A 26,597-nucleotide genomic window follows, 5' to 3' on the forward strand; every position below is an offset into this window, starting at 1 on the left:
TAAAGATCCCCCCTCCCCAAGGACAAGAGTAAAAGCTGTGGTGCCGAACCATTTGCTACCTGAAACAAGGAAACAAATTGTATCTTAAATACTGGCACAGGAGCTTTGGAAGGTTCGCCCTGTCCAGCCTCCTCTCTTTGAGAGAGAGAGAGAGAGAGAGAGAGAGAGAGAGAGAGAGAGAGAGAGAGAGAGAGAGAGAGAGAGAGAGAGAGAGACTTCAATCCTTCAGCAGCCAGCTTCAAGTTCTCTCTCTCTCTCTCTCTCTTCCCCCCTCCCTCCCACCGCGATCCCTGGGAGGAACATCAGAGTGAGTGTGGTGTTTTGCATACAGTGTTTTAATCCACACCCCAGCTCTTCCAATTCTGGTTCTCCATTCCCCCCTCCTTGTTTGCTCTAGTAAGAGCAGCAGCAGAATGAGCTGAACGAGCGAAGGCTGTGGGGAGGCAGCCCAGGCGAGCTCCAGCAGGAGGGTGTTGCGCTCTCTCCCCTCCTCTCCCTCGCTGCGTCCTTTTGCTTCTAGAGAGGGGCAGCTGCCAGCTGGCTTCTAGAGTAGGGCAGCTGCCCTAACTTGCCCCATGGTGGGTACGCCCTTGATAGGAATTCATTCCCCCCCAAAAAAAATATAGTCCAGTCTCGCACAAGGTCTGAGGAACAGTGGATCAGCCCCCTGCTGAAAAAGTTTGCTGACCCCTGCTCTAGCACAACAACAACGAAAGCTGGACTTTTTGCAGTTTGGGAAGTGATAGGGAATTGCATTGAAAAGTGTGGCATGAATGAATGATTAACAGGAAGATGTGAAAACACCCCAGACGCAAATCAGGACGAATGCTCATTGATATATTTCTCCTATAAAAGAAACAGAATGAATGCTGAATAAAGACAGGACATAGTATAACCTCACTGTAAGCATTGTGTAAGCAAATCAGGAGGAATATGCACCAAACAGGTCATTTGAAAGGAAAGCCTATTGTGCAGTGCTATCTAGGAACTTGACAAAACTATTCTCATTTAAACATTTTCAACCCAAAATTTTTAAAAACAACAACAACTGGATTTGTATTATGTACCCAGCCATAGTAATGGAACTGAGCTTGCCAGACTCCATGTAGCTCCAGGGAAGGTTAGTTCAGGGCATAGATGAAAGGCATACTGTACGAATGTGCAGAAAAACAAGCATTTCTCCCCTTCGCATCTCACAAAAAACTGATGTTCCTTCTTACAGGCAGATAAATGGGCCACACACACTCTCCTTCGCAGCTGAGCACTCTAAGTCAGTCCAATTCAAACAAAAATCACAATACTTACTTATTTCTCTCTCACACATGCTGGGACCAAAACTGCAGCACACAGAAGAAGAAATATCAACACAAATGGTTAAAAGCAGACCATCGGAAGCTGTGTCAACCATTTGTAGTGTCCAGGTGCCACCTCCTGGACAAACAACACCACACACCTGTTACAGCTCTTATCCTTTTAAGAGCCACCACCCCTGATGGCAAAGGCTGTGGTCTGAAAGAGCTCCTTGAGATATGCCTGAGGCTTTGCAACAACCCAGGTGGAGTTTTGACTTTCCCCCCTCTGACCAGAAAACCCCCACACTATATCACAAACTGCTTCACAAGTCCCCCCCTCAGTTTCAAAAACCGCTTTGCGATGAACGCAAGCCCAAAGCTTCCTCAGGTGTACAGAACTGATGTTTTGCATCCTGGCTTCCGTGTTTTGAGGACAGTGCAACTGTAGATCAGATATCAGTCTTAATATTGGTTTCCTGAAGATTCTTTGTGGCTCCTAATAGTGGAGTAGCTGATGGCAAGATATGTCCCTGAAGAGGCCAAATGTGCAGCCTGCTACATTGCCACAGGAGAAACATGTCCTAACAAGCAGAATCCCACTTTCTTCTTGCACACTCACTGAATGTGTGAGGAAAGTTGCTTGTTTCATGGGGTAATGTTCTACCAGATATAAACACTCAACATTAATCTGCCTATCGAGAAGGGAGAAGTCTGCCATAGCTGTATCTCATTCCCAGGACGGAAGTCTATTTATTTGGAGGCCATCACCATTGGCATACCCTCCAACCTTCTCCTATGAAAATAGGGATGTCCCATTCCAAAATGATAATTTTACTATTTCTACCCTTCCCATCTGACTGGGTTTCCCCAGCCACTCTGGGCAGCTTCCAACATACAGTGGTACCTTGGTTCTCGAACTTAATCCATTTCGGGAGGCCATTCGACTCCCGAAACCATTCGAAAACCAAGGCTTCTGATTGGCTGCAGCAGCTGCAGCAGCTTCCTGCACTCAGGCAGAAACCACATCAGAAGTTTGGCTTCCAAAAAAACATTCAGAAACTGTAACACTCACTTCCAGATTTTTGGCGTTCGAGAGCCGATTTGTTCAGGAGCCAAGGCATTCAAGTACCAAGGTACCACTGTATATAAAAACATCATTAAACATTAAACATTAAAAAACCCTTCCCTATACAGGATTGCCTTCGGATGGCTTGGGGGTCAGATAATTCCATACCTTCTAACATTTCTCCAGTGAACATAAGGACGTCCTAAGGAAAAGTGGGAGATTCCGGAATCAAATCAGAAACCAGGACAGTTTCTCTAAATCAGGGACGTACTTGGAAAATAGGGACACTTGGACTGGGCCAGCCCAGTGGGGAGATCTCAAAGGGGGAAACACCAAAAGTGTTCTTCCCTTTGAGTCCTTCCTTCTGGATGTGATGAGATCAAAGGCGCTCGCCCTAGCTGACAGATTGTGTGGGCTTAGAGGGTGGAGTAGTGTGGTAGATGAGATATTAGTTAACCTGGCTGCCAAGCGAGAGATGGAACATTTGGGAGCTGTGTCTGTAGTAAGAACATGAATGTCGCTCACGAGCACATATCCATTGTGATGGTGGGAATTTTTGATTTTGATATCTTATATTGTTTTGATTGGCCTATTCTGTTTATTGTACTTTTATTGTATCTTTCTTTTACTAATATGCTGTTCATCACTTTGGGGAGCCTTTTGGCCAAAAAGCGGCATAGAAATAAGCCTTGTATCTATGCACAGAGAGATTGGGCCCCTTAGCCTTTTGTTCCATGAAGTTTAGAGGTTTTATTATCGTTTTGAACCCTAAGGTACAAAACCAATTTCTTGGACAGTCTAAAGGTAATGAAATTCTCATCTTCGGCTTCAAACTCTGCAGCTATAATAGGGCACTATCAGAGCAGGTTTCCATTGTTCTGTTATTTGCAGACCAAAATGACAAATGATAAAAGAGCCCTTTTGAAGCTGCACTGTTTGTAGCACTGAACTGTGGCTTGGGGAGGATTCTGCAATGGCAATAGGGTAAACGTATTTGATATACAGTGGTACCTCATGTTGTGAATGGGATCCATTCCGGCGGCCCGTTCGCAACATGACAGGGCTGCAACATGAAGCGTCACATTTGCACATGTGTGTGATGCAATGTGGTACTTCTGCGCATGCGCAAAGCACGATTTAGCGCTTCTGTGCATGTGCGCAGGTCACAGACGCACCGAACCTGGAAGTAACCCGTTCCGGGACTTCCGGGTTCGGCGCGTCCGTAACCTGAAAAGACGCAACATGAAGCGGACGTATCCTGAGGTATGACTGTATTGTTATTGTTATTATTTTATTTATCAATTATCTGTCTTTTACCCTAAGGTAGAAATGTGTACCAAGGCCCTAAGGTGTATACCAAGTGTACCTTGAGCCCTAGGAGGTGAGGCAACAGAGCCAGGCAAGTTAGGGGTGCTTCGAGGCACCATTTTTAAAGCATAAATTGTCCTGTTATAAAACAGGTCCTTGTTCTTTGAATGGAAGCACTAACGTCGTATGGTAATTGGAAAAGGCTATTTCTCAAAGAATTATTTGCTAGGGTGAACCAGCACTTTAATTGGGCTGCACACCCACAGCTTCTAGTCCTCCATGACCCACTCCACTTCCTTCCTTCCTTGCTACAGGAAGAGCAAAGGAGTCTTTCCTGAGAGCGAGCAGTGTTAGAAACTCAGATATATAAGCCATATGACTCCATAAACCAGAGTTACGGTTGCCAAAACAGAATGCTTAGTTGTCATTTTTGGTGGCCAGATGGCTCGAAAGTCGTATGTTTCAATACGACTTTTTGGTTCCCAACATTCATTCTGATTCTGCAGCTAAAATATAACAGGTAGAATTCTACAGGATGTGTTCCTAGAGTGTGAAAACAGTCACGTTCCAAGGACCCCCCCCCCCCGGCATTCACCTCCAGGATGCTAAGATTGCCATATGCCCTCTTTTTCCAGGACATGCCATCTTTTTCACGGGTCGAGTTGTCATAGTAGTGAAAAGTAGAAATTGGCAAATGTGTCCTCTTTTTTGCTCTTCAAAATATGGCAACCCTAGCACTGGAGACGTCGGGCACCATCCTGGCACCAGGGCATCTTCACTTGGTCGCAAGTGGCCGATAGCCAGGTGCAAAATGCGCCTGGCAAATTTCGTACCCCGAGAGGAAGGCATTTTGGGTAAGGTTTTCTAGAGAGCATGTGCGCTGCATGGCAGCTAGGAATCTTCTTTAAATTCGGGGGGGGGGGAGGGATAAAAACCAAGTAATTTTAGTTCCCTTCCCTTTAATTTAAAGCGTGTTTTTAGCCACTATGACAAACCATGATGGCTTAGACTAGAGCGTAACAAAAATAATACACAGCCTCTCTGTATATTTTCTGTTTTATAAAAAAGCTGCTCCTGGTAATTTCAGACTGATGACTTCAGCTTGAGGTGACATGTGAATCTCACAGATATGGCACCACAAACAAGAGCTTTTTTAAATCTCCACATCAGCTTCAGACCCAGTTCACACATTCAGCTGCCAATCACCAAGTGTGCAGACAAATCAAGGGATACACATGCATGTGTGATGACTGACAGCTAAACGTGTGAATTCCACTGAAAAGATGGAGGTGATATGAAGTGATAGGACAGTTCTATCTGTGGTGTTAAATATCTGTGAGCCATCATTCACTTTCAAGAGTTGAGCGTTGAGCGTGCATGGCTGAACCAGCCCTAAGTCAGGACATAAGGAATTTGACCTTTCAGCTGTCAATTCTCTGCTATCATCTGATGCTTCCCTTTCCAAGACTTCTATTAAGGCTCGATTTGTTTTGTATATATGGATAATGAAAAGCATTCACAGGAGATTTTGCATGCAGATCTGAGAACAGCAGGTGGCAGTAGAATTCTGCTATGGCCACCCCCATGTTTACCTGACATTGATTAACTGCACTACGATGCCCCATTAAGCTGCAACTATTATAAATTACTTCTTAAATCACTCCTGATGGTTTGTAATTATTAGCAGATCTTAAAAGTTCAGCGCCCAGAGTAAGGTAGCAATCCTGAATGCATTGCTGGCTGAAGCTGTGATCATGCGGTCAGTGGGGAAGTTTGAAAAATGGCTCAGATGCAATGCAAAGCAAAGATGTTTATTCAGCTTTACGCCCATCATAAAACACAACACAACAAAACAAATCAAATAAAACAGTGGACTCGTATAAGCCACAAATAATATAACACAATTCACAGCTCACAAGGACAAATATTAACAATCCAAAAAAGAAAAGTTTAAGATTAAGATTAAAAATTTAGGCACTACGCTAAAATCAATATCTGATGTCATTATAGAAAATTCTTATAACTATCAATAATCAGCTAACATTCCATTCCGTCTCTTGTACAAGAGGACGGCTGTTAGGAATTTAGCAACCTGTAGAGTAATATAAGGATCCACATCTTGAAGAACCCAGGCAAGCTGTAGGTCAACTGGTTTGTCAGCCATAGGCTGGATTATGGAATTTAGTATACTGTACTAGCACGAGCTGAACTGTACACAGGGCAGATAAATATAACATGGTGTAGAGATTCAGTTGATTTAATTTCACAAGCACACATTGAAGAGACTTGGCCCTTAGTAAATCTATGTCTCAAGCTCAGATGATATCTTTTATAGGGACACAGTTGTGTAGTATCAAATGTGCAAATTGCACATAAATAATAATACTAGATTTATAGACTGCTTTTTGGTTATTGTATCCTGAGCAGCTTACAACATACAGAATTAAAGAAAAGAACTCACCTTCAGCTTTTCAACTGGCCCTTATTTATTAGATTCATACACTACCTTGCCTCATAAGATCCCAGGACAGAATAAAATACAGGATAAAAACGAGTAAGTAAGTAAAGCAAAACAGCAAAACAATCCCCGCCTTCCCACAGACACATTTTAAAGACTGCAGAATATTAATCAGCCAATGCTGTTGGTCCAATGAAATACGTCCACGTGGATAATTTCATATTTATCTTTATCACTCATATGGCAGCCTTCCTTGCTATTTATTATGTGCAGATCTCACTACTCCTTCCAAGAGAGGAGGCTGGATAGAGACTTGGGTTCACTGTCAAGGACTGGAATGAAGAGGCAGAGGTTTGGTGGGGATCTCCCCCCCCCCCCAACTTCTCCTGTAGCTGAGGGCGGGGTGGGGGAAGAGACAGTATTGAATTTCAGCCAAGCTAAGAGGGAGATAACAAGGCAGAGACAGGCAAGCAGCCAAGCTATGCTGAGTTAGGAGAATTAAGGGAGAGAGCAGCCAGCGAACACTTCAATAGACAGCATAGAGGATCCTCCATCCCCTAGGGTGTGATGGTCGTTGAGGGCAAAAGTGAAATGTACGCAGCGATGTTTGGCAACGGGAGGCTTCCGTAGGGGCCGGTGCTGTTGGGGAAAGGGAAGGGGAAGCAGTGGGGTGTCAGAGTGAGCAACTCCATCATGGAGGAAAGACTGGGATTCTTTGTCTGTTACTACAGTGACTGAATAAATTTTAATTAAAAGCTTTCTTGTTTCCTCCTGGCTCCTTGAAACCATCGGGAGGGGGAGAGAGAGAATTCCTCAAGGCCTGACATGCACATTCATCACTTGACAATGATGACATGATGCCTTGCATGTGTGAATGGTCCATTGCGGGTACAACACCACAGACCATGTTTAAGGGGTTACTGTTGACCAGAGGTTGGGACCAGTTTAGCTACAAGATTGCCTTACCCCCAAATACACCCACATGACCACTTTGATTGGTGGAACTGGCACTGATACGGGCGCCACGCAATGTCCGCTCCACACTTGTAAGAAATTGTTCTTTGCGTGTGGAAGCACCTGTCCTATGGAATTCCCTTATTGACACCACTGTACTCTTTTTTGGCACCTGCTTAAAATGTTTTTCTTCAGGCAAGTCTATCCAGAGATGCAGAAGTGAGATGGGTTTTATATCCTTGAAGGAACTGCTGATCTTAAACAGCTTCTGAGTATTTTTGCACACTTGTTTTTTAACCATCTTTTAATGTTTACTGGCTTTCGGAAACCCATGTACTGCGAAGAACTAAAATACTCTAACTGTTAAGTATATGGTGAACACCGTTTACCATACTTTCTGCGTTCTCACTAGGGGTGGGGAAGAAATTCAGTTTCATTCATATTTAGAAGCAAACCTAGAATTATTGTGTTTTGGTTGGTGGGTTTTTCCAGCAAATATGAAATAAATAACTTCACTTTCAGATGTGAGCTGAACTGAAGTTCTCTCCCCATCCCTAGTGAGGATGCTTGATGCTGCTTAACAGTGAGACTATTTTAGTGCTTCTCAAAACATGGGTTTCTGAAAGACAAACATAACATAACATAGAAACTGCCTTCAGGCTTTTTAACTCCCTTGTCACCCTAGTTAATTATACTTATGACTTTTTAATGTGTGAAGGATACAATTTGCATAAATCTGTCTATTAATAAAAACAATAGTTACAGAGGATGGTTACAGAGGTTGCACAGGGGAACTGGGACCAGTATTTAAAAGATGGACACACTTTATCAACAGACACCACCTTAGATGATTGTTACCTGGTGTGTGAAAGAAAACGGCAGGATGCAACTTCTAAGATGGAGCCAGTTATGATAACTTCTTGATTTAAAATAATTAACTTTTAAAGAAAATAATCTGTTGCTCCATTAACTGGAGACACCTTTTAAAACCAAACAATATGATTCAAATGATTTCATCTAACCAATTAATTAACCGAGTGCTGCAGCCTTAATGTTAGAGGCTTGACCTCACCTTGACTCAGAAGCATCCCTTGCAGGGAGGTGAATCCAGTTTGCCTCACAGCATCCTGGCTTACTTAAACCAGGGGTCAGCAAACTTTTTCAGTAGGGGGCTGGTCCACTGTCCACTGTCCCTCAGACCTTGTGGGGGGCCAGACTATATTTTTTTGGGGGGGGTGGATAATGCAAGAGCACCACAAGCCACGGTGGCTGCTTACCTGTGTCTTGCGAATGACAGGGGCTGGTGGCTGTGGCGGCTGCGGCGAAGGGATGATGAGCAGTGCATGAAAGGGCTCCGGAGAGGGGCTGCTTAAAATGGTGGCCGCTTGAGCGCTGCTGTTGCTGCTGGTACCAACAAAGCCCAGCCCCCTTCCTCCTCTAGGCAGGGCGGGGAGAAGCCAGGTGAAGGAGAGGGAGGGAGAGGGAAAGAACATGCGTGCTGGCAATCCATGTGGCGATTCCTGGACTGTCTGCGGGCCGGATCCAGAAGACAATTGGGCCTGAGCCGGCCCGCGGACCATAGTTTGCCAACCCATGACTGTCTTAAATTAAAAGGCTAAAACTAGCCTATCTAAGCTTCCTTTTAAGCTGCAAAGGAATGCACAAGCGTGAGGAAAGAAGGATAATATCATATTATCCATATATGAATGTGTGTGTGTGTGTGTGTGTGTGTGTGTGTGTGTGTGTGTTTGTAAATAATCTCCTCTCCTAGCATCTATACACATCCCTACATAAAGCACCCCATGCCTGGAGTGAATCTTAGTGCCACTTGTTCCTTACCAATTAGAAATTGGCTGCTGGATCTACTTCTTAATTCTCCTCGAGGTGAGTATGCATCATATGTTCAAGTTCTTTAGGTGCCAGCCTTTCCTCTTGACTTTTTTATTTATTTATTTGGTTAGGAGAAGGAAAAGAAAAGCTCCCACTAGGGAGAAGCTGAGGGCTACACGTCACAAATATTCATCAAGGCCTCAAGCAACGTATGGTTCTCTGGCGAAGTGCCTTTGCCACATCCAGCTGCTGCTCTTTGAAGGACACCACATTCATTTCCTTTGTTTCTGTTAACCTATTCAATGTGGGACTTTTTTCATAAACAAGCAGAGGTCCCAATAATTGGATGGCAGCGCTTGGCAGGCTTCCAATAATATGAATGGAACAGTGAGGTTTTAGGCCAGCTGGAAAAATAGAATCTAAGGAAGAATTTCAGATGCAGAAATGTCTGTTCCTGGCTTTGCACAATCAGACACTAACTGACTTACAAGCATTGAGTTGTATCCAGAGTTAGTCATATTCAGAATAGACATGACTAACTTAGGTCCATTACTTTCAGTGGGTCTTCACTGAGTAGAACTCAGGTGACTAAAAACCCATTTGCTATCTCTTTTATATAAGCTTATTGTAGTCCACCAAAAATCCTCTTTAACTCAAACCATTCAAGGGAATCTTCTTCCACCATAATTCAAAATTACTTTGTGGGTCCCTCATAGATGGACGTTTGGTGTGACAAATATACCAGCTTTTCAAAACACCCCAGTGCCTTCCTACCGACCCCTTGCCTTTTAGCACCCCTCCTAGGTAATGCCACTGTCTCCAGCAGACAGAACTGTTAAGTATAATTGTTTAATGTACATTGAAATAGGAAATATATATTGTATACTGTGAAGCATGGCTGGAAATTTCCATGAAGTTGAAGAGGAGGGCTGTATCATGGGGCTGTATCTTTGTGACTCAATCAAAACATGATAAACTCAGTCATACGAAATAGATACTGTTTTAGGTCTATTCATATGCTAACCTGGAAAGCATCCATGTTACAACGTGGTTCCTCTTTGTTCCAAGCTACTGAAGAGAATACATGTGTTTTTCTCCAGCAAACAGCCTGAGGCTAATAGAGGCTGCAATGGAGAATAGACAGAGCTTTGATTTTAGCTCAGAATGTAGGTTATTTGTAGTCTAAGTTATTATTGTCATGGAATTCTACTCAATATTGATCCAGAGTAGATTCCAATGCAGAGTAACAACTTAATCACGTTGCAAGGTCCCCCCCAAAATAGACCAGAGGCAATTAATTTTTCATTCAGCAGAGCTTTAGTGCTACTGAAGGCAAATGAGCATAATGGTCACAAATCCAATAGATTCAGGATTGGCACTGTCCATAAGAAATCCAGTTGCAGCAGACTTAACTTAAACTTACAATAACTTGTAATAAGTCTAAACATTAAGAGATAAAAAGAGTAAGTGAAACCCAGGCTCCTTCTGGCCTTACTTTTATAGTCAGCATGACCTTGACAGAAAGAGATAAGAGAACCATTTTAAGGCAGGTGTACTCAGCTTCTCTGAAGGTATAACCCAAACATCATGAACCTTCTGCTTGTTTTTTTCACACAGAGAAGCTTCCAGAACCCTCTTGAATTAAGTAGAATAGGAAAGACCAATACTTTCTGCACTAAGACTTGCAAACTGACAATTATGCCTTATGCTGGGATCAGTATAAGAAATATGCAACTAACTGAATGTATTTTTTGTTGTTTTAAGTTGTTTTCAGTTCTGTGAGTAAAGCTTTTGAACCATATTTTTGGACTGGAGATTTTTTTATTTCCATACAAGCATCAGTTTTTTTTTATCCAGTGGCTTCTACATGAACAATATTAATAATCGCAATAAGAACGGCCCACTTCGAGAACCACTGCTTTAAGGTGTCACAAGACCCTTTGTTGGTTTTGCTGCCACAGTTTTAATGGGCTACCCTTCCAGAAATCACCTCAGCGTTGTTCACCTGATGTGGGCAAGTGAGCCACCCTCACCGTGCACCCAGCATCTTTTCTTCCCCAGCCATTGACAGAGGTCAGTGTGCACTACCTTCCAACGCTGACCTTTCACTTGATTCCTCATCATGCAATTATTCAACTCTTCCTGGCTGGCAGCTGACCAAATGTTCAAGTTGTCTCACGGAAGACAGTGTTGTGACAGATGAACACCTTGTCTAGGGTGGTGGATGCCTTGCCTGATTCAACACCTGCACAAACTGCCACGTAATCTTTCCCTAACCAGCTGGCCTTGTGTGAGCCAGCCCTTGGCCGGAAACCACATTGCGTGAAACTCTTGGGCAACAAGCAGCCATATTTTGCTGTCAGAGAATTGATATCCTCAAGTGGCATGAGCTCTGATACTCCAGCAGATGGCCTCCAATCTGCCGCTTTGTTTCCTGGCTATCTCTGCTCTTGCCTTTTGTATCCATGGGGGAACCTCTCTGTATTTCTTTCCTGAAATTTTCATGCTACTGTACAGAAATTTGTTTTCAATAGGACATTGACTCATAGAATTGTAGAGTTGGAAGGTGCCCTGAGGATCATCTAGTCCAATATGCAGCTGGGATTGAACCTGCAACCTTGGTGTTATCAGCACCATGCTCTAACCAATTGAGCTATCCAGGCCTCAGGAGGAGACATAATAGATCATAGAATCATAGAATTGCAGAGTTGGGAGGGAGGATCATCTAGTCTCCGGAATAATGTGTTTTGAACATTGAATAATGTGTTTTGAACATTGCCGATGTACCTTTTTTAACAGGGGTTGGCTCTGAATCCAATGCATTTTAAACAAAAAAAACTATAGCATGTAGAAGTCCCCTCCTAGGATTGCATAGTTTCACTTTATTTCTGATTTTGACCTGTAAAGGAATTGGGCATGGCAGAACATGAGGGGTTGAAAACACCTAATGTTTTTATGGCCTGAAAAGGACTGTAAATATGGAGGACAGAAAGGGCAGCCAAACACAGCATGGAGTATGATAAGCTACTGGGGATCTGCATTGGCCAACTGGGTCACATAAGCTGGGGCAGGATTGTTTTAGGTTTCGTCTTTTGGCTTGGGACCTGCTGCTCCCACCTGCTCTTTGCTCCCACATTCCGATGGGAAGCCTCTAAATCAGTGGTAGATAGGGAAGGTAGAATATGTCCATTTCAGTTTCTCACTGTTTCACATTTCCCCCCTGGCCTTAAATCCAGTTCTCCACATGGGGTCAAGTACCGTTATCTTCAGCATTGTTTCCTTGATGCTGGCTGAGATGGTTATATCAGGAGACTTGCCCCACAGGTGACTCCAAGATTCACACTCCATTTCCGTGTCCAAGCCCATGTCTGCCACACCTGCCAACACCTGGCGAGGATGGGGTGACAGAGACAAGAACTTGTGGTGGACGTGCCCAGAGATGGCAAACTTTTGGAGAACAAGTGTTTTTAATGAGATAAGTAAAATGGCACATCAGCATGTCACGAAGTCTCCAGAGCTTGCGTTACCGAATTTTGTATTGAAATGAATAATTGGATTTCTCTTCGCTATACGGTTATAGCCACTTTCATGATCGCTATCCTCCACCTTCCTTGTCGGAGGCAGCAAGCCTCTGAGCCCCATTGGCTGGGAATGACAGGTGGAGAGATTGCTTTTGTGCTCAGACTCTATTTGGGGGCTTCCTGTGGCCACTTGGGTGGCCCCTGTGAAAACAGGATGCTGGACTAGACAGGCTTTTAGCCTGATTCTGCCGCACTTCTTATACTCTTAAAAAAGAGGTCCTAAGATCAGACGTCTGTGTTAGGCAGGTTCCTATTATTAGTGTACTTAGCTACGAAAACCGAAATCCTCAAGTACTGCCCACCCCACTCTACCGCCCTGCCCTGCAATAGGATTTATTCCTCCTTCGATCTATTCACTGGCTTAGCTTTGCCTGCATTTCCCTGTTGTAAACAATCTCTGTGAGGGGTCCTTGTCCCTTTGCTGTTGCTGCCACTGCTGCCTGTGCCGCTCCAGGGACACTTCACTTTGCTCCTGTATCTCCCTGGTTGCTCCATCTGCCTTAGAGCCTTACATGACACCCGCCTGTTGCAGATCCTTTGCCTGGGCAAAGGCAACCCTCTTCCCCTTTTCAAGGAACAATTGCTTATGACACATCCCATTCTTTTTTTCGCAAAGTGCAGTTCCTTGGCATTCACATTTGTGTTTTCTCTTTCCCAGCAGGCTTTTCACATCATGTCTTGTCAGCTCTTACAGAAATGGCACTCGGTGCATTACCACGCTGACACTTCACGCAACATGTTTCATAACAGACACTTTCGAACTCAAAACCACTTTTTCAGTAATGGAAGTCTAGGTTTTGTGTGGATCTAGGCGTCAGTTCACTCCCCGGGAGCTGATGCATCCACTCGCCCCTTACATCTCTGTCATTGTGTACGAGTCTGGCCATAATAAATAATAATAATAATAATAATAATAATAATAATAATAATAATAATAATTTTTTATTTATACCCTGCCCTTCCCAGTTTAGAAACCGGGCTCCGGGCGGCTAACAACAAATATAAAACATTGATTAAAAATGACTTTAAAAATAGCTTAAAAACAGCATAAAGTACAACATAAATATAGCATCGGCAGGGCTAACTGGCCAAGTTAGTCCTGCTAAGGCCAGCAAGGAGACCAGGGAAGAATGTAAATGTGCAGACCCAGAAGGGTTTTTTCATAGAAAAAGGGAAGGGGAAAAGGAATGAAGGATCAGGCTAAATTGAAGGCCAGGCGGAATAACTCTGTCTTACAGGCCCTGCGGAAGGAGATCAAGTCCTGCAGGGCCCTAGTTTCATGGGACAGAGCATTCCACCAGGTCGGTGCCATCACTGAAAAGGCCCTGGCCCTGGTGGAGGATAATCTGGCTTCTTTAGGGCCCGGGACCCTTAAACTGTTTATTCATGGATCTTAGGGTCCTCTGCAGGACATACCTGGAGAGGCGGTCCTTTGTCTCTTTCCAATCAGCCTCTGCTGAGAGCCGGTAATCCTGTTGCATCTCTGCATCATGTCTGATTGGCTCATTCAGTCACTTCAGGGTGGAGACATTGTGTCTCTGTATGAGTCAATGTATTGGCCTTCCTTCCAATAACTCTAACTTAGTGGTTATATGGGGTGTTAGAGGAGGAGGAGGACCTCTGGTGGGGGACACAATGTGCTCCTTCTGGGGTAGCTAGCTGCTCCGGCACCCGGAGAGGCGCACATGCTGTGCACCCGAGGGCGGGGCCATGTGGGTGGGGCGAGCGTCCCATGGGGAGAGATGCCCATGGGGGTGAAGTGAGCTGCCTATGGAGGGTAGAGCAAGTCATCCATGGTGGGCTGCTTCCTGGGAGGGGGGGGGAAGGAGGGAGAGAGCCACACCGCTTTGCCAGCAGCCTTCCTCCCTTCCCTCTTCCTTTTGACAGCTTGGAGGAGGCTTCCTCCCCCCCCCCCCAGAAGCAGCCTGGGAACTGGGGGCAACGCCGCGCCGCATGCCTGTGACTCCCAAGTCTTCCCTGAGCTGTCAAAACAAAGGGAGAAGGCCGTTGGCAAGGTGGCACAGCTCTGCTCCTTCCCCCGACAGCTCAGGGTAGGATTGGGAGTTGCGGACAGGTGGCACGCCGAATGTCACCCCCTTCAGTGACTGCCCCCACCGCCCCCTTCCTCTGCCCCTGCTTTGGTCCCCACCCTGAACTCAGCTCTCACCTGTGGCTCCTAGAAACTGTCTGCATGTGGCAGTGGCCACAACCCAGGAATGGCTTCCACTGGCTAGCTAAACCAGGTGAAGGTAGCCGATGGGTCTCAAACCCTGCATGTGAAGACAGTCTTTGGCAGATTGAGTGGACAAAACCAATAATGGGTCCAATAGCCAAGAAGGTGGTTTCTACACATGATGTAGAGGGAAGCGAGGGACAGATGGGGTTTGGTAACCTGGGACAGTAGCCCATCTAGGAAAAGGAAATCTCTGATCCTAAACCTCCGCTGCCTTGTGTGATATCTTCAGAAGAAGAAAAGGCTAAGGAGTAAACTCTAGACAAATCTGGAGTGGAGTCCCTAAGACAGTTGGATGGCGCCTTGTACGCATCAGGGCTGCTAATGCAGTGGTTTGACTTCACCCCCGGAGGCAGACTCCATTGTCTCTTGATACAGACGGATGGCAACAAAGTGGAAGAGCATGCACATTGCATGCAAAAGGTCTCAGGTTCAATCCCGGCCATTTCCAGGAAGGACTGTGAAAAAAAATATGCCTGTCTTTAGGAGCCTCTGCAGACCACCATGTATAATACTGAGCGAAATGAATCTATGGTCCGAGTTGGACTAAGGCAGCTTCCCATGCAAATGGCTCTCCTCCTTTCAAAGTAGATCAATTTCACTTCTTATTGATATCGCATCTTTTTACAGAACTATCCAAATCGGTTTATAAGTGAACAAAACAGAGCATAAAATAAAAACAGACAGAATGTAACAAACCTCTAAAGAACATTGCTGATCTACAGTACTGACAATTATAATATATTAATTGCTAACTAAGAATGAAATTGCAATGTGTAATAGAATGTAATTTATAAGAATAAAGGGTCATAATGTATATGTTTATATAAATATTAGATCACATGGCTGAGAAAGGGCCGTGTGAACTGACTGTGAAAGAAAACAATATTATCTACGATGATTTGAACATAGATGGCAAGGAACTTGGATGGAAAAACAAGTATTTCTTTTCATATCCCTGTTATTCTCTGCTTACACATTGTCAACAGTAAGCTTGATTAAAATGATGGATACATATTTCACTTAAGATCTTAACCTTCTTGGTGAACGGTACTAGTTAAAAAGTATAGCAAGGGATGAAATATATTTTTGCTGTGTGCCTGCACACACACACACACACACACACACACACACACCCGAGAGAGAGAGAGATCATTTTATAAAAGAGGAAAAATAATTACTCCCTGAATAGATTTAATTGCCATGATGTCTCTACAGAAAATGAGAATTATAATCTTAATTATGATTACTGTCGGGTTAGACTGAAGTCCCAGCACAGCATCAAAAGCAGAGGCTCATTTGCTAGTGCCGCTTTTCGTAATATATTATGATGACAAAAGCCAACTATTAAAAATTAAATGGGAAAAGAGATGTCAGATCAGTTGGTTTTGGGAAGGTCATGGGGTTGAGTAACTCTATTAGTAATGTTCTACTGCAATAAACACTCAAATCTATTAACAAATGGGTGATTACTGCTGTAGGTTGGTTTAATTAGGTGTCTTTCCCTTATACGGTGTAATAAAAATTGAATTACTGCCACACATGGACTTTCCATGGGTGACCTGTGAATGACTGGAATTGGAGTCACTGATCTTTTTCGACCTGGGGGAACATTTTGGAGAGACTGTTGGGGGCACCTGTCACAAAACAACTGCTACGGGATGTGTGTGCGCGCGCGAATAACACAAAATGTTTGCCATGGGTAGTGTGGCATAACGCAAATAAAGAGAGGCAGGCAACCCTGACAAGTTTGCGCTTACCATAGGAATGCAGCTATATCCTGCTGCTCCCGATTGTGGAAATCACACAATATTGATTTTACACCCACGCAGTGATACTGCTCCTCAACAGGGAACATTCCTGAGCACCAGAGGAAATGTACAAAATGGCTGCACTGCACTCACTGGAGGGATAACAAAGCTTATAGTAGCCATTGGACACCTGGCAAAACCCATTCCATCCGGCAGTAGCAGAGAAAGGGATGGACCTGCCTCAACTCACCTGAGAGAACAGCAACTCTGGGCTCCTCCTCACCTTGACCTGTTTGCATTCCAGCTGGCCCTCATAAGCATAGCTGCCAAGTTTTCCCTTTTCTCACGAGGAAGCCTATTCAGCATAAGGGAAAATCCCTTTAAAAAGGGGATAACTTGGCAGCTATGCTCATAAGAACTCTGTAAGTAAAAACCAGGGCCAGAGTTTGTGTTTTTTCCTCTCCGCTCCAAATCCTTTTCCCTATTATGCTGTGTATTTTTTAGCTTGAGAGTGGGCACTGAGTCAGAGAAGCTTTATTTTATGGAAAGTTGTCTATTGTTACCCATTCATGTTTCATAGAAACTTCTCTAGAACACAGTTTGAAAACCGCTAATATGAGGGAGAAAGAAGTAGGAAATCACGTTGGGGGAAATGGTGCATGGACCCACAAAAAGAATGGCAGGGAAGGGCCATTTCATGATTGAGTAAAGTTAATTTTTAAAATTTAGACCTCCTTTTTCTATGTAAAAATGCATTCAAGGCAGCTTGGGGTATAACGGAGAAACTGTAAATGCCCAGGAAGAATGAGGTGATGAATACATGCCCTCCAACATTTCTCTGATGGAAATAGGGACGCAGGTGGCGCTGTGGTCTAAACCACAGAGCCTAGGGCTTGCCGATCAGAAGGTCAGTGGTTCAAATCCCCGCGACGGGGTGAGCTCCGGTTGTTCGGTCCCTGCTCCTGCCAACCTAGCAGTTCGAAAGCACGTCAAGTGCAAGTAGATAAATAGGTACCGCTCCGGGGGGGGGGGGGAAGGTAAATGGTGTTTCCGTGCACTGCTCTGGTTCTCCAGAAGCGGCTTAGTCATGCTGGCCACATGACCTGGAAGCTGCCTGTGGACAAACGCCAGCTCCCTTGGCCTATAGAGCGAGATGAGCACGCAACCCCAGAGTCGTCCGCGACTGGACCTAACGGTCAGGGGTACCGTTACCTATTTAATGATGATGATGATGATGACGGTGACAATGACGACGACAACAACAGCAACAACAACAACAATTTTACTTATTTCCCACCCATCTGGCTGGATTGCTCAAGCCACTCTGGGTGGCTTTCAACAGATATAGAAACATAATAAAACATTAAAAAACCTACCTCCCCTTCAGGTGTCTCCTAAAGGTTGTATCTCCTTGGCTCAAGGGTTGCATAACGCTGCCACACCCTAACTCCTGTTGTCTCACAGGCTTGTTGGCCATGGTGGGAGTAGGCAGAGAGTGGTTCTACCTTCCATTTTACTAGGCCAGCTCCAGGCTGGCATGAAGGGCCTGAGGACTGGACTCTGGAGGAATTGCAGGGCCTTCAATTAAGCAGAACCAAAGCTGTTGCCACTGTACCTCTAAAACGCCCCATTTGGGGCCTTTTCACTTGCTACCACCTGTAGCTTTTCATCCACTTGGGCGTAGCTGGGGCCTCCCAGTGGAACAGCACCTGGACACCACTCTAACCACCACCACCCAACATCACCAGCGGGGATTAGAATTGTACTCCACATGGGTGCTTGTTGTGGATTAGGGTGCTCCGCAGACATGCATTTTTTTTTTTACAGTGTCCACATGGCCTTGTTTCTGGGGGAAATCTGGTGCATTAAAAACACGCCACCACACAACCCATCCCTGTTGCCAGCATCCCATTTGTGATACCTGTATGGTCCATTTTCAGTACAGTGGTACCTCCAGTTACAAACTTAATTAGTTCCGGAGGTCCGTTTTTAACCCGAAACTGTTCTCAACCTGAGGCGCGCTTTCGCTAATGGGGCCTCTTGCTGCCGCCGGGCCGCCGCCGGTGCATGATTTCTGCTCACATCCCGGGGCAAAGTTCGCTACCAGGAGACCTACTTCCAGGTTAGCGGAGCTCATTACCCAAAGCGTTCATAAGGAGGACGGTACGTAACCTGAGGTTCCACTGTATTAAGCCCCTGTATGAAACTGCCCAAGAATTTGCTGCAAAAATGGTGCGCCCTGAGAATGACCATTCCAATGAGATTCCTGGTATTGCGTAAAAGTCATAACATGAAGTTATGACATAGCATGACATGAAGGACCGTAGCTGAGCATGTGCTTTCCATGCAAAAGGTCCCAGGCTCAGTTCCCATTATCTCCTGATGAGGACCAGGAGAGTCCCCTACTTGAAAGCCTGGGAAATTGTCACCAGTCAATTATACTGTTCTAGCTGAACTAGTGGTCTGTCTCAGTATAATGCACCTTCCTATGTTCCTAATTTGGTGATCTGGAGAAAAAAAGATATCCAAATGTAATGGGTAAAGAAAGTCTTCAGGGATATACATTTTCTTGTTCCCTTGTTTATTGGAATGCTAAGACGAATTTTGCAGCGAAAACTTGTGACCATAAAAAAGGGGATGAAAGGAAGCAATCTCTGGAGAAGGCTTGTACGGTTGAAAAAGGCGGTTTATTTTTCTCTTTGGGGAGCCTCTAAAACAAAGTCTGTGTCGTGGGGTGCAACAGATTCCTCCTATGGCCTTGAACCCTACAGCTGTTAACAGGCAGCAACTTCCCCCCTAGACTTCCCTTCTTCCTACATTAGGTCGCAAACAATGTCATGCTGTAATTCTCCGACTGAAAATTGCTCCATCAGCGACCGTGAAAAGGAAAAAAGAGCGCTGCTCTCGTCTCGCACTGCCTGCTATGTAGCTCTAGAGGCACTCTCGTGCTAGCGTAGAAAACACTGCTGACGTGTTGGCCCAGAGTTACTGTGTGTGTGAGTGAGAGAGAGAGAGAGAGAGGGAGAGGGAATGTGGAAAATCTCTCAGAGACAGCAATGTCCCTTTCTTTCTCCTTCTCCTCCCCCTTCCCTGCACACATCAGCTTCTGTTCTCCTGCTTCTTCCCTCTGTCTGGCACTAGCAAAAGTGCACAGCGCTTGTAAGGGAAAGAAGAGACGCACAGAGAAAAATCCCCCTTTCCAATCTTAATTAAGTCACTGGCACTTAGATGTAGTTATTGCCAGCAATAAACAGTGATGTGCGACTTGGACCGATATCCTTTTCTTTTGCGGTAGCAAAACTGGCTGGCTGGATATTGCGATCCCTCTTAGCCAGAGACTCTCTCCATCACTCAGAGCTGACAGGAAGACTTCCTTCACGGTGTCTGGTGTCTGCCTAGACTCCTAATTGTGGCTTGACAATGCTCACAGAGCGGTGTCTGGGCTTTGTCTATTCCGGCTTGTACCTCTGGGCATCCTTGTTCCTGTCTTTCTTTAAAGGTAAGTTCTGGATTTTCCTGATTATACGGTGGCGATGATGATTATTTGTCCTTTGCTGAACACGAGCTGTTCTGATTTCCCTGGAGATGTGCACTGGGAAACTTTTTCAGGGGCTATGTGTCCCCATCAAAGTCAATGGGATGCATATGAATAGTGCAAATAGGAATAAAGCAAAGAGAGGATTTTTAATATATATGCTAAAAAAACAAACACCTGTGAACTGATGTTGTACTTCTGATGTTCTTGACCCACCCAAGGTGGGGATGTACGAGAGTCCCCCAGCTCTTTGCTCTGACAACTTTCTCTGTGAATAGAAATGTCATTAATAGGAGTAAAAGACTGTAATGGCTACAGTGTTGGATTTTGAACATAAAATGGCATATATTTCTCAGATAGGGCAGATTAAGATAGGAAAGCTTTAAAGAGGACTTGTGGATCATTTTATTTGGCTTGAGATGTACGGATGAGGGAGATGAACTATTTTTGTTTCAATCTTTTCCGTGTTGTATGTTCATTTCTATAATGCAAGGTTCCTGGGTTAGGGGTGGATAAAAGGAAACGTAAAGAGTATTAGCTAGGGAAGTCTGGCTCACTGTGTAGTCGATACAAGACCTGGATTTAATCTTCTATATTAGTATCATGGCTACTGGTTTAAAAAAATAGGTTTTGGGCTTAACTCGATTTGTTGATGCATCAGCCTGAAGATGAATCTATTATATAAGGTACATAAAATGAATCTGTACGTGTAACCCAACAGCTAAATCAGTTACGAAATTGCATGGGAATGAAGCAATTCAGTAAAATAGACAGGGAATAGGAAAGCCAGACTAAGGGCTAAATAGGATACTATGAAAGAGGATCATGAAAGTTACTTTGGAAGTTCTTATATAAAGGTAAGACTCAATGCAATATAGAGGGTAAACCCCTCTTGAGAAACTTGATCCCACTTGGACCGGAGAAACCTGGCATAGCTGCCAAGTTATCCCTTTTTAAAAGGGATTTCCCCTTATGCTGAATAGGCTTCCTCGCGAGAAAAGGGAAAACTTGGCAGCTATGAAACCTGGTACTGTATAGAGATAAGCCATCATCTTCAGCTGTGGTCCTAAATGCACTCACTCAGGGGTGCCAACAGGATTTCCTCAAGGCCCACCCTTCTCTTGTCCTCTGCAGCAATCTGTTGACAAGATCTGCTGCTGATGTACATATATTAATTCAGCCTAGCCTACCTCACAGGGTTGTTACGAATATAAAAGGGGGGCAGAGGAGGAAAAATGTACACAACCTTGAACTCCTGGACAGAAAAGCAATATACAAATGCATGTCAGGCTGCACACTATGTAGTACACTTCCACAGGAGGCAATAATGGCCACCAACTTGGATGGCTTCAGACCCACCAAGTGCCCCTATTTTCCAGGGACAGTCCTGGATTTACAGAAACTATCCTGGTTTCTGATTTGATCCTGGAATGTCCCACTTTCTCTCAGGATGTCCCTATTTTCATTGGAGAAATGTTGGAGGGTATGGAGTTATGTGACCCCTGAGCCAAGGAGATAAGTAACTATACAACCTTTAGAAGACACCTGTAGAGGACAACTTTGGGGAAAAAAATTATTATGTTTTTATATATGTTGGAAGCTGCCCAGAGTGGTTGGGGCAACCCAGTCAGATGGCAGGGTATAGATAATGTTGCTGTTGTTGCTGTTGCTGTTATGGAATAGGACATCCCTATTTCCATTGGAGAAATGTTGAAGGACATGTGGCTTCAGGATTAGACAAATTAATGGAGGATAGGGATACCAGAGGCTACCAGCCATGATGGCTGTGCTCTGCCTTCAACAGTGGGAAGCTGTATGCTTCCGAATACCAGTTGCCTGACCACTGTAGGAAGGAAGAGTGTAATAGTGCTCAGGTCCTGCTTGTGGTCATCTCACAGTGTGGTGTAGTGGTTAAGAGCGGTAGACTCGTAATCTGGGGAACCGGGTTCGATTCCCCGCTCCTCCACATGCAGCTGCTGGGTGACCTTGGGCTAGTTACACTTCTCTGAAGTCTCTCAGCCCCACTCACCTCACAGAGTGTTTGTTGTGGGGGAGGAAGGGAAAGGAGAATGTTAGCCGCTTTGAGACTCCTTAGGGTAGTGATAAAGCGATATATCAAATCCAAACTCCTCCTCCTCCTCCTCCTCTTCTTCTTCTTCTTCTTCTTCTTCTTCTTCTTCTTCTTCTTCTTCTTCTTCTTCTTCTTCTTCTTCTTCTTCTTCTCCTCACAGGCATATGTTTGGCCATTCTGAGAACAGGCTGCTGGCCTGATCCAGCAGGCACTTCTTATGTTCTTATGTAATGTCATTGACAGATCATGCAATGAAGCCAGATAAGCAGCCTCCTTGCTTTAACTGCAATGTTTCATTGTCCCGGTATTTACAGCAGAACTCCAAAACGGAACGGAACAAATCTTTGCCAAACATGATCAATAGTAACAAGCAAGCAATACTCTGAAGTATGTGCAGTTTCGCGACTTTGGTGTCTGAATGACCAACTCGTTCAGCTTAGCCTACCTCACAGGCTTCTTGTGCAGATAAAAGCGGGAAGGGGAAGGCAATCTACGCAGCCTTATGCTGAGGGGAGGAAAATTAAGACACAAAAAAACAACAGCAAGCAACAAATAGGTGCTGTTTCAAATTTTGGAGGGTGGTTCTCTAGCCAAGCAATGTTTACAAAGATGCATATGCTAGGCTAGGGGAAAGTGTGCATGAAAATGCATATATTAGCAATGTGTTATATTAAGGGGAAATTGCTTTGCAAAAATATGCATCAGGCAGAAATGCCTAGAAAACTGTGTACAATAGGAGAAATTTCCATTAAAATGCTGGTGAGTTTTCATGAGGACTTCTTTAAACGTGCGCGCGCACACACAACCTCAAACTGATTTGGAAATGTGGAGAACTTGACTAAAGTTTAGAAAAATGAGAAACTGGGAGAAACCAAAATTGACAGATTTCCACATCCCTAATTCAAAGTGGTTAAAAAATAAAAAAAAATACAATCCTTCCGGTAGCACCTTAGAGACCCACTAAGTTTGTCATTGGTATGAGCTTTTGTGTGCATGTATCTGAAGAAGTGTGCATGCACATGAAAGTTGGTCTCTAAGGAGCTACTGGAAGGAATTTTTTATTATTTTTGTTTTGACTACGTCAGACCAACACAGCTACTTATCTCAAAGTGGTAAAAACAGAGGTGGAGGCAGAAGAGTCCTTAAAGGTGTTCACCCCATGCCCCCCCCAAGCTATGGCTTAATACTTTTTTTGTCAGACAAATCAGAGTGTTTTGCATCTGAAATGGCTGCTGTTTCAGAATATGTGTTCATATAACGATTCTGTAAGGTGCGCAATATATGATCTATCAGCTGAAACGACATTCAAAGTCCTGATGGTGGTGATTGCGACTGTTGGAATTGATTGTAGTATTTCTATTGCATCTCCAAGCTGCTTTGAGATTTCTACAGGTAAAGTGAGTAATTAACAATAACAACGTTAACTACTTTTTTATAATCCTCCCCTGCTCTGCTCAAAAGAATAATTCTCTGGAGCTTTTCAGCACTCTGCAGGCAGTACCTGTTCCTTGCAAAGTCCATGGACCTAAAGTAGAGAAACAGAGATATAGAAAACTATAGAGATATTGTGCATAAGGATAGAGTAGAGAAAAGCAGAGTGATGGAGTGACATGAGGATTTGTGAGGACCCTGATCTGACTTGGGAAACTTGGTTGACATTGGAGTTAGAAAGGAATAAAATCTCACCTCCAATATAACACATTGAGCTGAAAATGTAGCATTTGGAAGTGGGAAAGGCATGCAGAACCCCACTCCCTTCCCTCCGTTGAATGTAACTCTTGAAAGATACTCATGAAATGGACCATAGTGGAGGCGGAATGTCTTTGGATCCCAATATGCTGTGCATTCAACACAGACAAGGTGCTGGGTTGGGACAAGTATGCTGGGTTGAAGAGATGGTTGTTTAGTATTGTCAGGTTTGACAGCTCCTGGACCTGTTTGGTGGTGGTGGTGAGATGGAAGTTGCCTACTTTCCCCTAAATAGGGTTTCCCAAACTTGGGTCTCCGGCTGCTTTTGGACTACAATTCCCATCCTCCCTGACCACAGACCCTGCTAGCATGGGATGATGGGAGTTGTAGTCCAGAAACAGCCGGAGACCCAAGTTTGGGAAACCTTGCCTATTAGGTCATTACCATTGTCAACATTCACCACTTCAGTCACTTGTTCGCAGCTCTGCATGTGGAAAGTGTAAGTGGCTTGAGGGATCTGGGTAACCCTGTAAAAGCTGCAGAGACACCCTTCCTTGCCCCAGATAGTGTACAAGCCACCAGTCTGAAAGGGGTTTCTGCTGTCTAAATTCACCCACATGTTCTGGGTTTCCTCAGATTCAGTAGGATCCCTGATAATCATAGTACTTCTGTAGTGCTTACACCCCAAGGGCTCAATGTGTTTCATGTACTTCCCCACAACAGCCCCTATGATTATAGCCGTCTTGATTATTTCTTTCTCTCTTTTCTATGGGATGGGGAACCAGTGACATTCCCAGTGCCTGAACTGCAACTCCCATCATCCCTGACCAGTGGCCATACTGCCTGGGGCTGATGGGAGTTGGAGTCCTACAACATTTGGAGAGCTTGCTTCTTCATGCCTGATCTATATGCTTGCAGCCCGGCTTCTACATAGGGCAGGCATTCTGCACTTGGCTAGGAATGTCTGCTATACTTAATGCATCCGCTTTATTGCCCTTCCCTCCTCACAGGTTGTCTAAATCATTTTTCACCAGCAGTTGTTGCCATTTTGCACGCCGCATAAGATTTGGAGGTGACACACACAGCTGCTGTAAGCAGTATTTGACCACATCCAAAGAAGGCAAAGCCAAGGGTGTGTCATGCCAAGGGGCAGAGAAAGGAGAGAACAGGCTGTGTGTGGAATCTGTAAACGAAACAGGTTTCTCCATACTTTCAATCATCCCTTATTACAATTGTCAGGAAAGCGCTCTAGGTACGCAATATAATACATTGGACTACATTAAGCAGCAGCACATATAGAATATGTTAATACACCATCATTCTTTAAGCAGTCAGATTTATTTTTAGGTACTGTGGCAGTTAAAAGCCTGAGCTGGAAGCCCTCAGGGGTGACCTTGAATAAGCCACTATATCTCAGGCTGGTCTCTTAGTCTATTATATGGAGATAGACCACTTTGTGGTGGTTCCAGTCCTAGTTCCAACCTACCAGTACCTTTTTTAAAAATAATAATAATTAATTCTTTATTTAAACCATGACAATTTTACAAAGATAAAATAAAAGAAATTGTCTCAGATCAAGTACATACAAATCATATAAATCGTAGATATAAATCATATATATACAGCATATAAAAAGAGGAAAAGAAAATAATAATAATAATAATAATAATAACAACAACAACATAAAAAGAAAAACACAAAAAAGAAAGAAAATAAAGAAAAGAAAGAAAAATAAACACCCTCCACCCCTCCACCCTGTGATGACTTCCAGCCATTTCTCTATTTCGGTTTCTATATCCAAAATTCTCTGTATACCTTTTTACACATTTCTTTCCATTTTTGTTTAAATCACTTGGGCCCTTCACCTGCCTGCTGAGAGGTTAGCATTTTCCACATGTTCTGCCATATAGTTGTTAAATTTACTCCAATCTTTACCAATTTTTTGTTCTGATATTCCTTTACTTTCTCCTATTTCCCCCCACCATATTTTGATATCTTAACAATTTGATTTGCCAATCCTCTATTTTCGGAATTATTTCACTTTTCCAATTTTTGGCGATAAGGAGCCTAGCGGATGCGGTTGCATACATTATTACACATCTATCGTTTTCCTTAATATCTTCACTTAACATTCCTAATAGGAAAATTTTGGGATTCTTCTTAAAAGAGTATTTGACTATTGTCTTCATTTCTACATAGAATTTCTCCCAGAATTTCTTAATTATTTTGCAATGCCACCAAATATGTATGTACGAGCCCAACTCCTCGTGGCACCTCCAACATGAATTGTCACTCCCTTTGTATATTTTCACCAGTTATGTCCGAGAGATAGTAAATTTCGCCAAATTACGATTTAAGAGAAAATATTTTAAAAATGCAAGATAGGTGGCATCTTACCCCGGCGAAATTGGTTGAAATACACCCTACCAGTACCAATGGACACCAACCCCCATTGGGGACTATCAGTTCCTATCCTGCTTTACAGGACCTGTTGAATGTGAAGCACTTACATGTATAATGGTGGTGGGAGAGTTGCAGTATTTGCACCATAATCCTTCCCCACATCTGTTCAGAAGCAAATCCTACAACATCATAGCTGCCAAGTACCCCGTTTTCCCCGGGAAACCCCCTGTTTTTACTTACCTTTTCCCAGTGGTCCCCCGTATCACTTCGTCTCCCGTTTTTCTCCGTTATTTTCTCCTGCCGGCGGCCATTTTTTTCCTTTCCGATTTGCCCTTCTATGGGCACCAAAAATGGCCACCGCCGGCTTCAAAAGTCGCATCTACGCATGTCCAGAAGTGCATAGACGCGACTTCCAGTGTCGACCAT

General features: G+C 44.1%; 1 protein-coding gene across 1 annotated transcript in view; it reads left to right on the plus strand.

Moving 5' to 3' along the window:
* Positions 1–19,787: 19,787 nt before the first annotated feature.
* LOC118097814 (neuronal acetylcholine receptor subunit alpha-7-like) overlaps positions 19,788–26,597 on the plus strand; it is a 129,286-nt gene continuing 122,476 nt past the window's right edge. The window contains exon 1 of the mRNA XM_035141063.2: positions 19,788–19,972. Coding sequence (XP_034996954.1) covers positions 19,894–19,972 — 79 coding nt within the window. The 5' untranslated portion in view covers positions 19,788–19,893. The remainder of the gene's footprint in view (positions 19,973–26,597) is intronic.

The sequence above is a fragment of the Zootoca vivipara genome, chromosome 16 (genome assembly GCF_963506605.1).
Source record: "Zootoca vivipara chromosome 16, rZooViv1.1, whole genome shotgun sequence".
Taxonomy (NCBI): domain Eukaryota; kingdom Metazoa; phylum Chordata; class Lepidosauria; order Squamata; family Lacertidae; genus Zootoca; species Zootoca vivipara.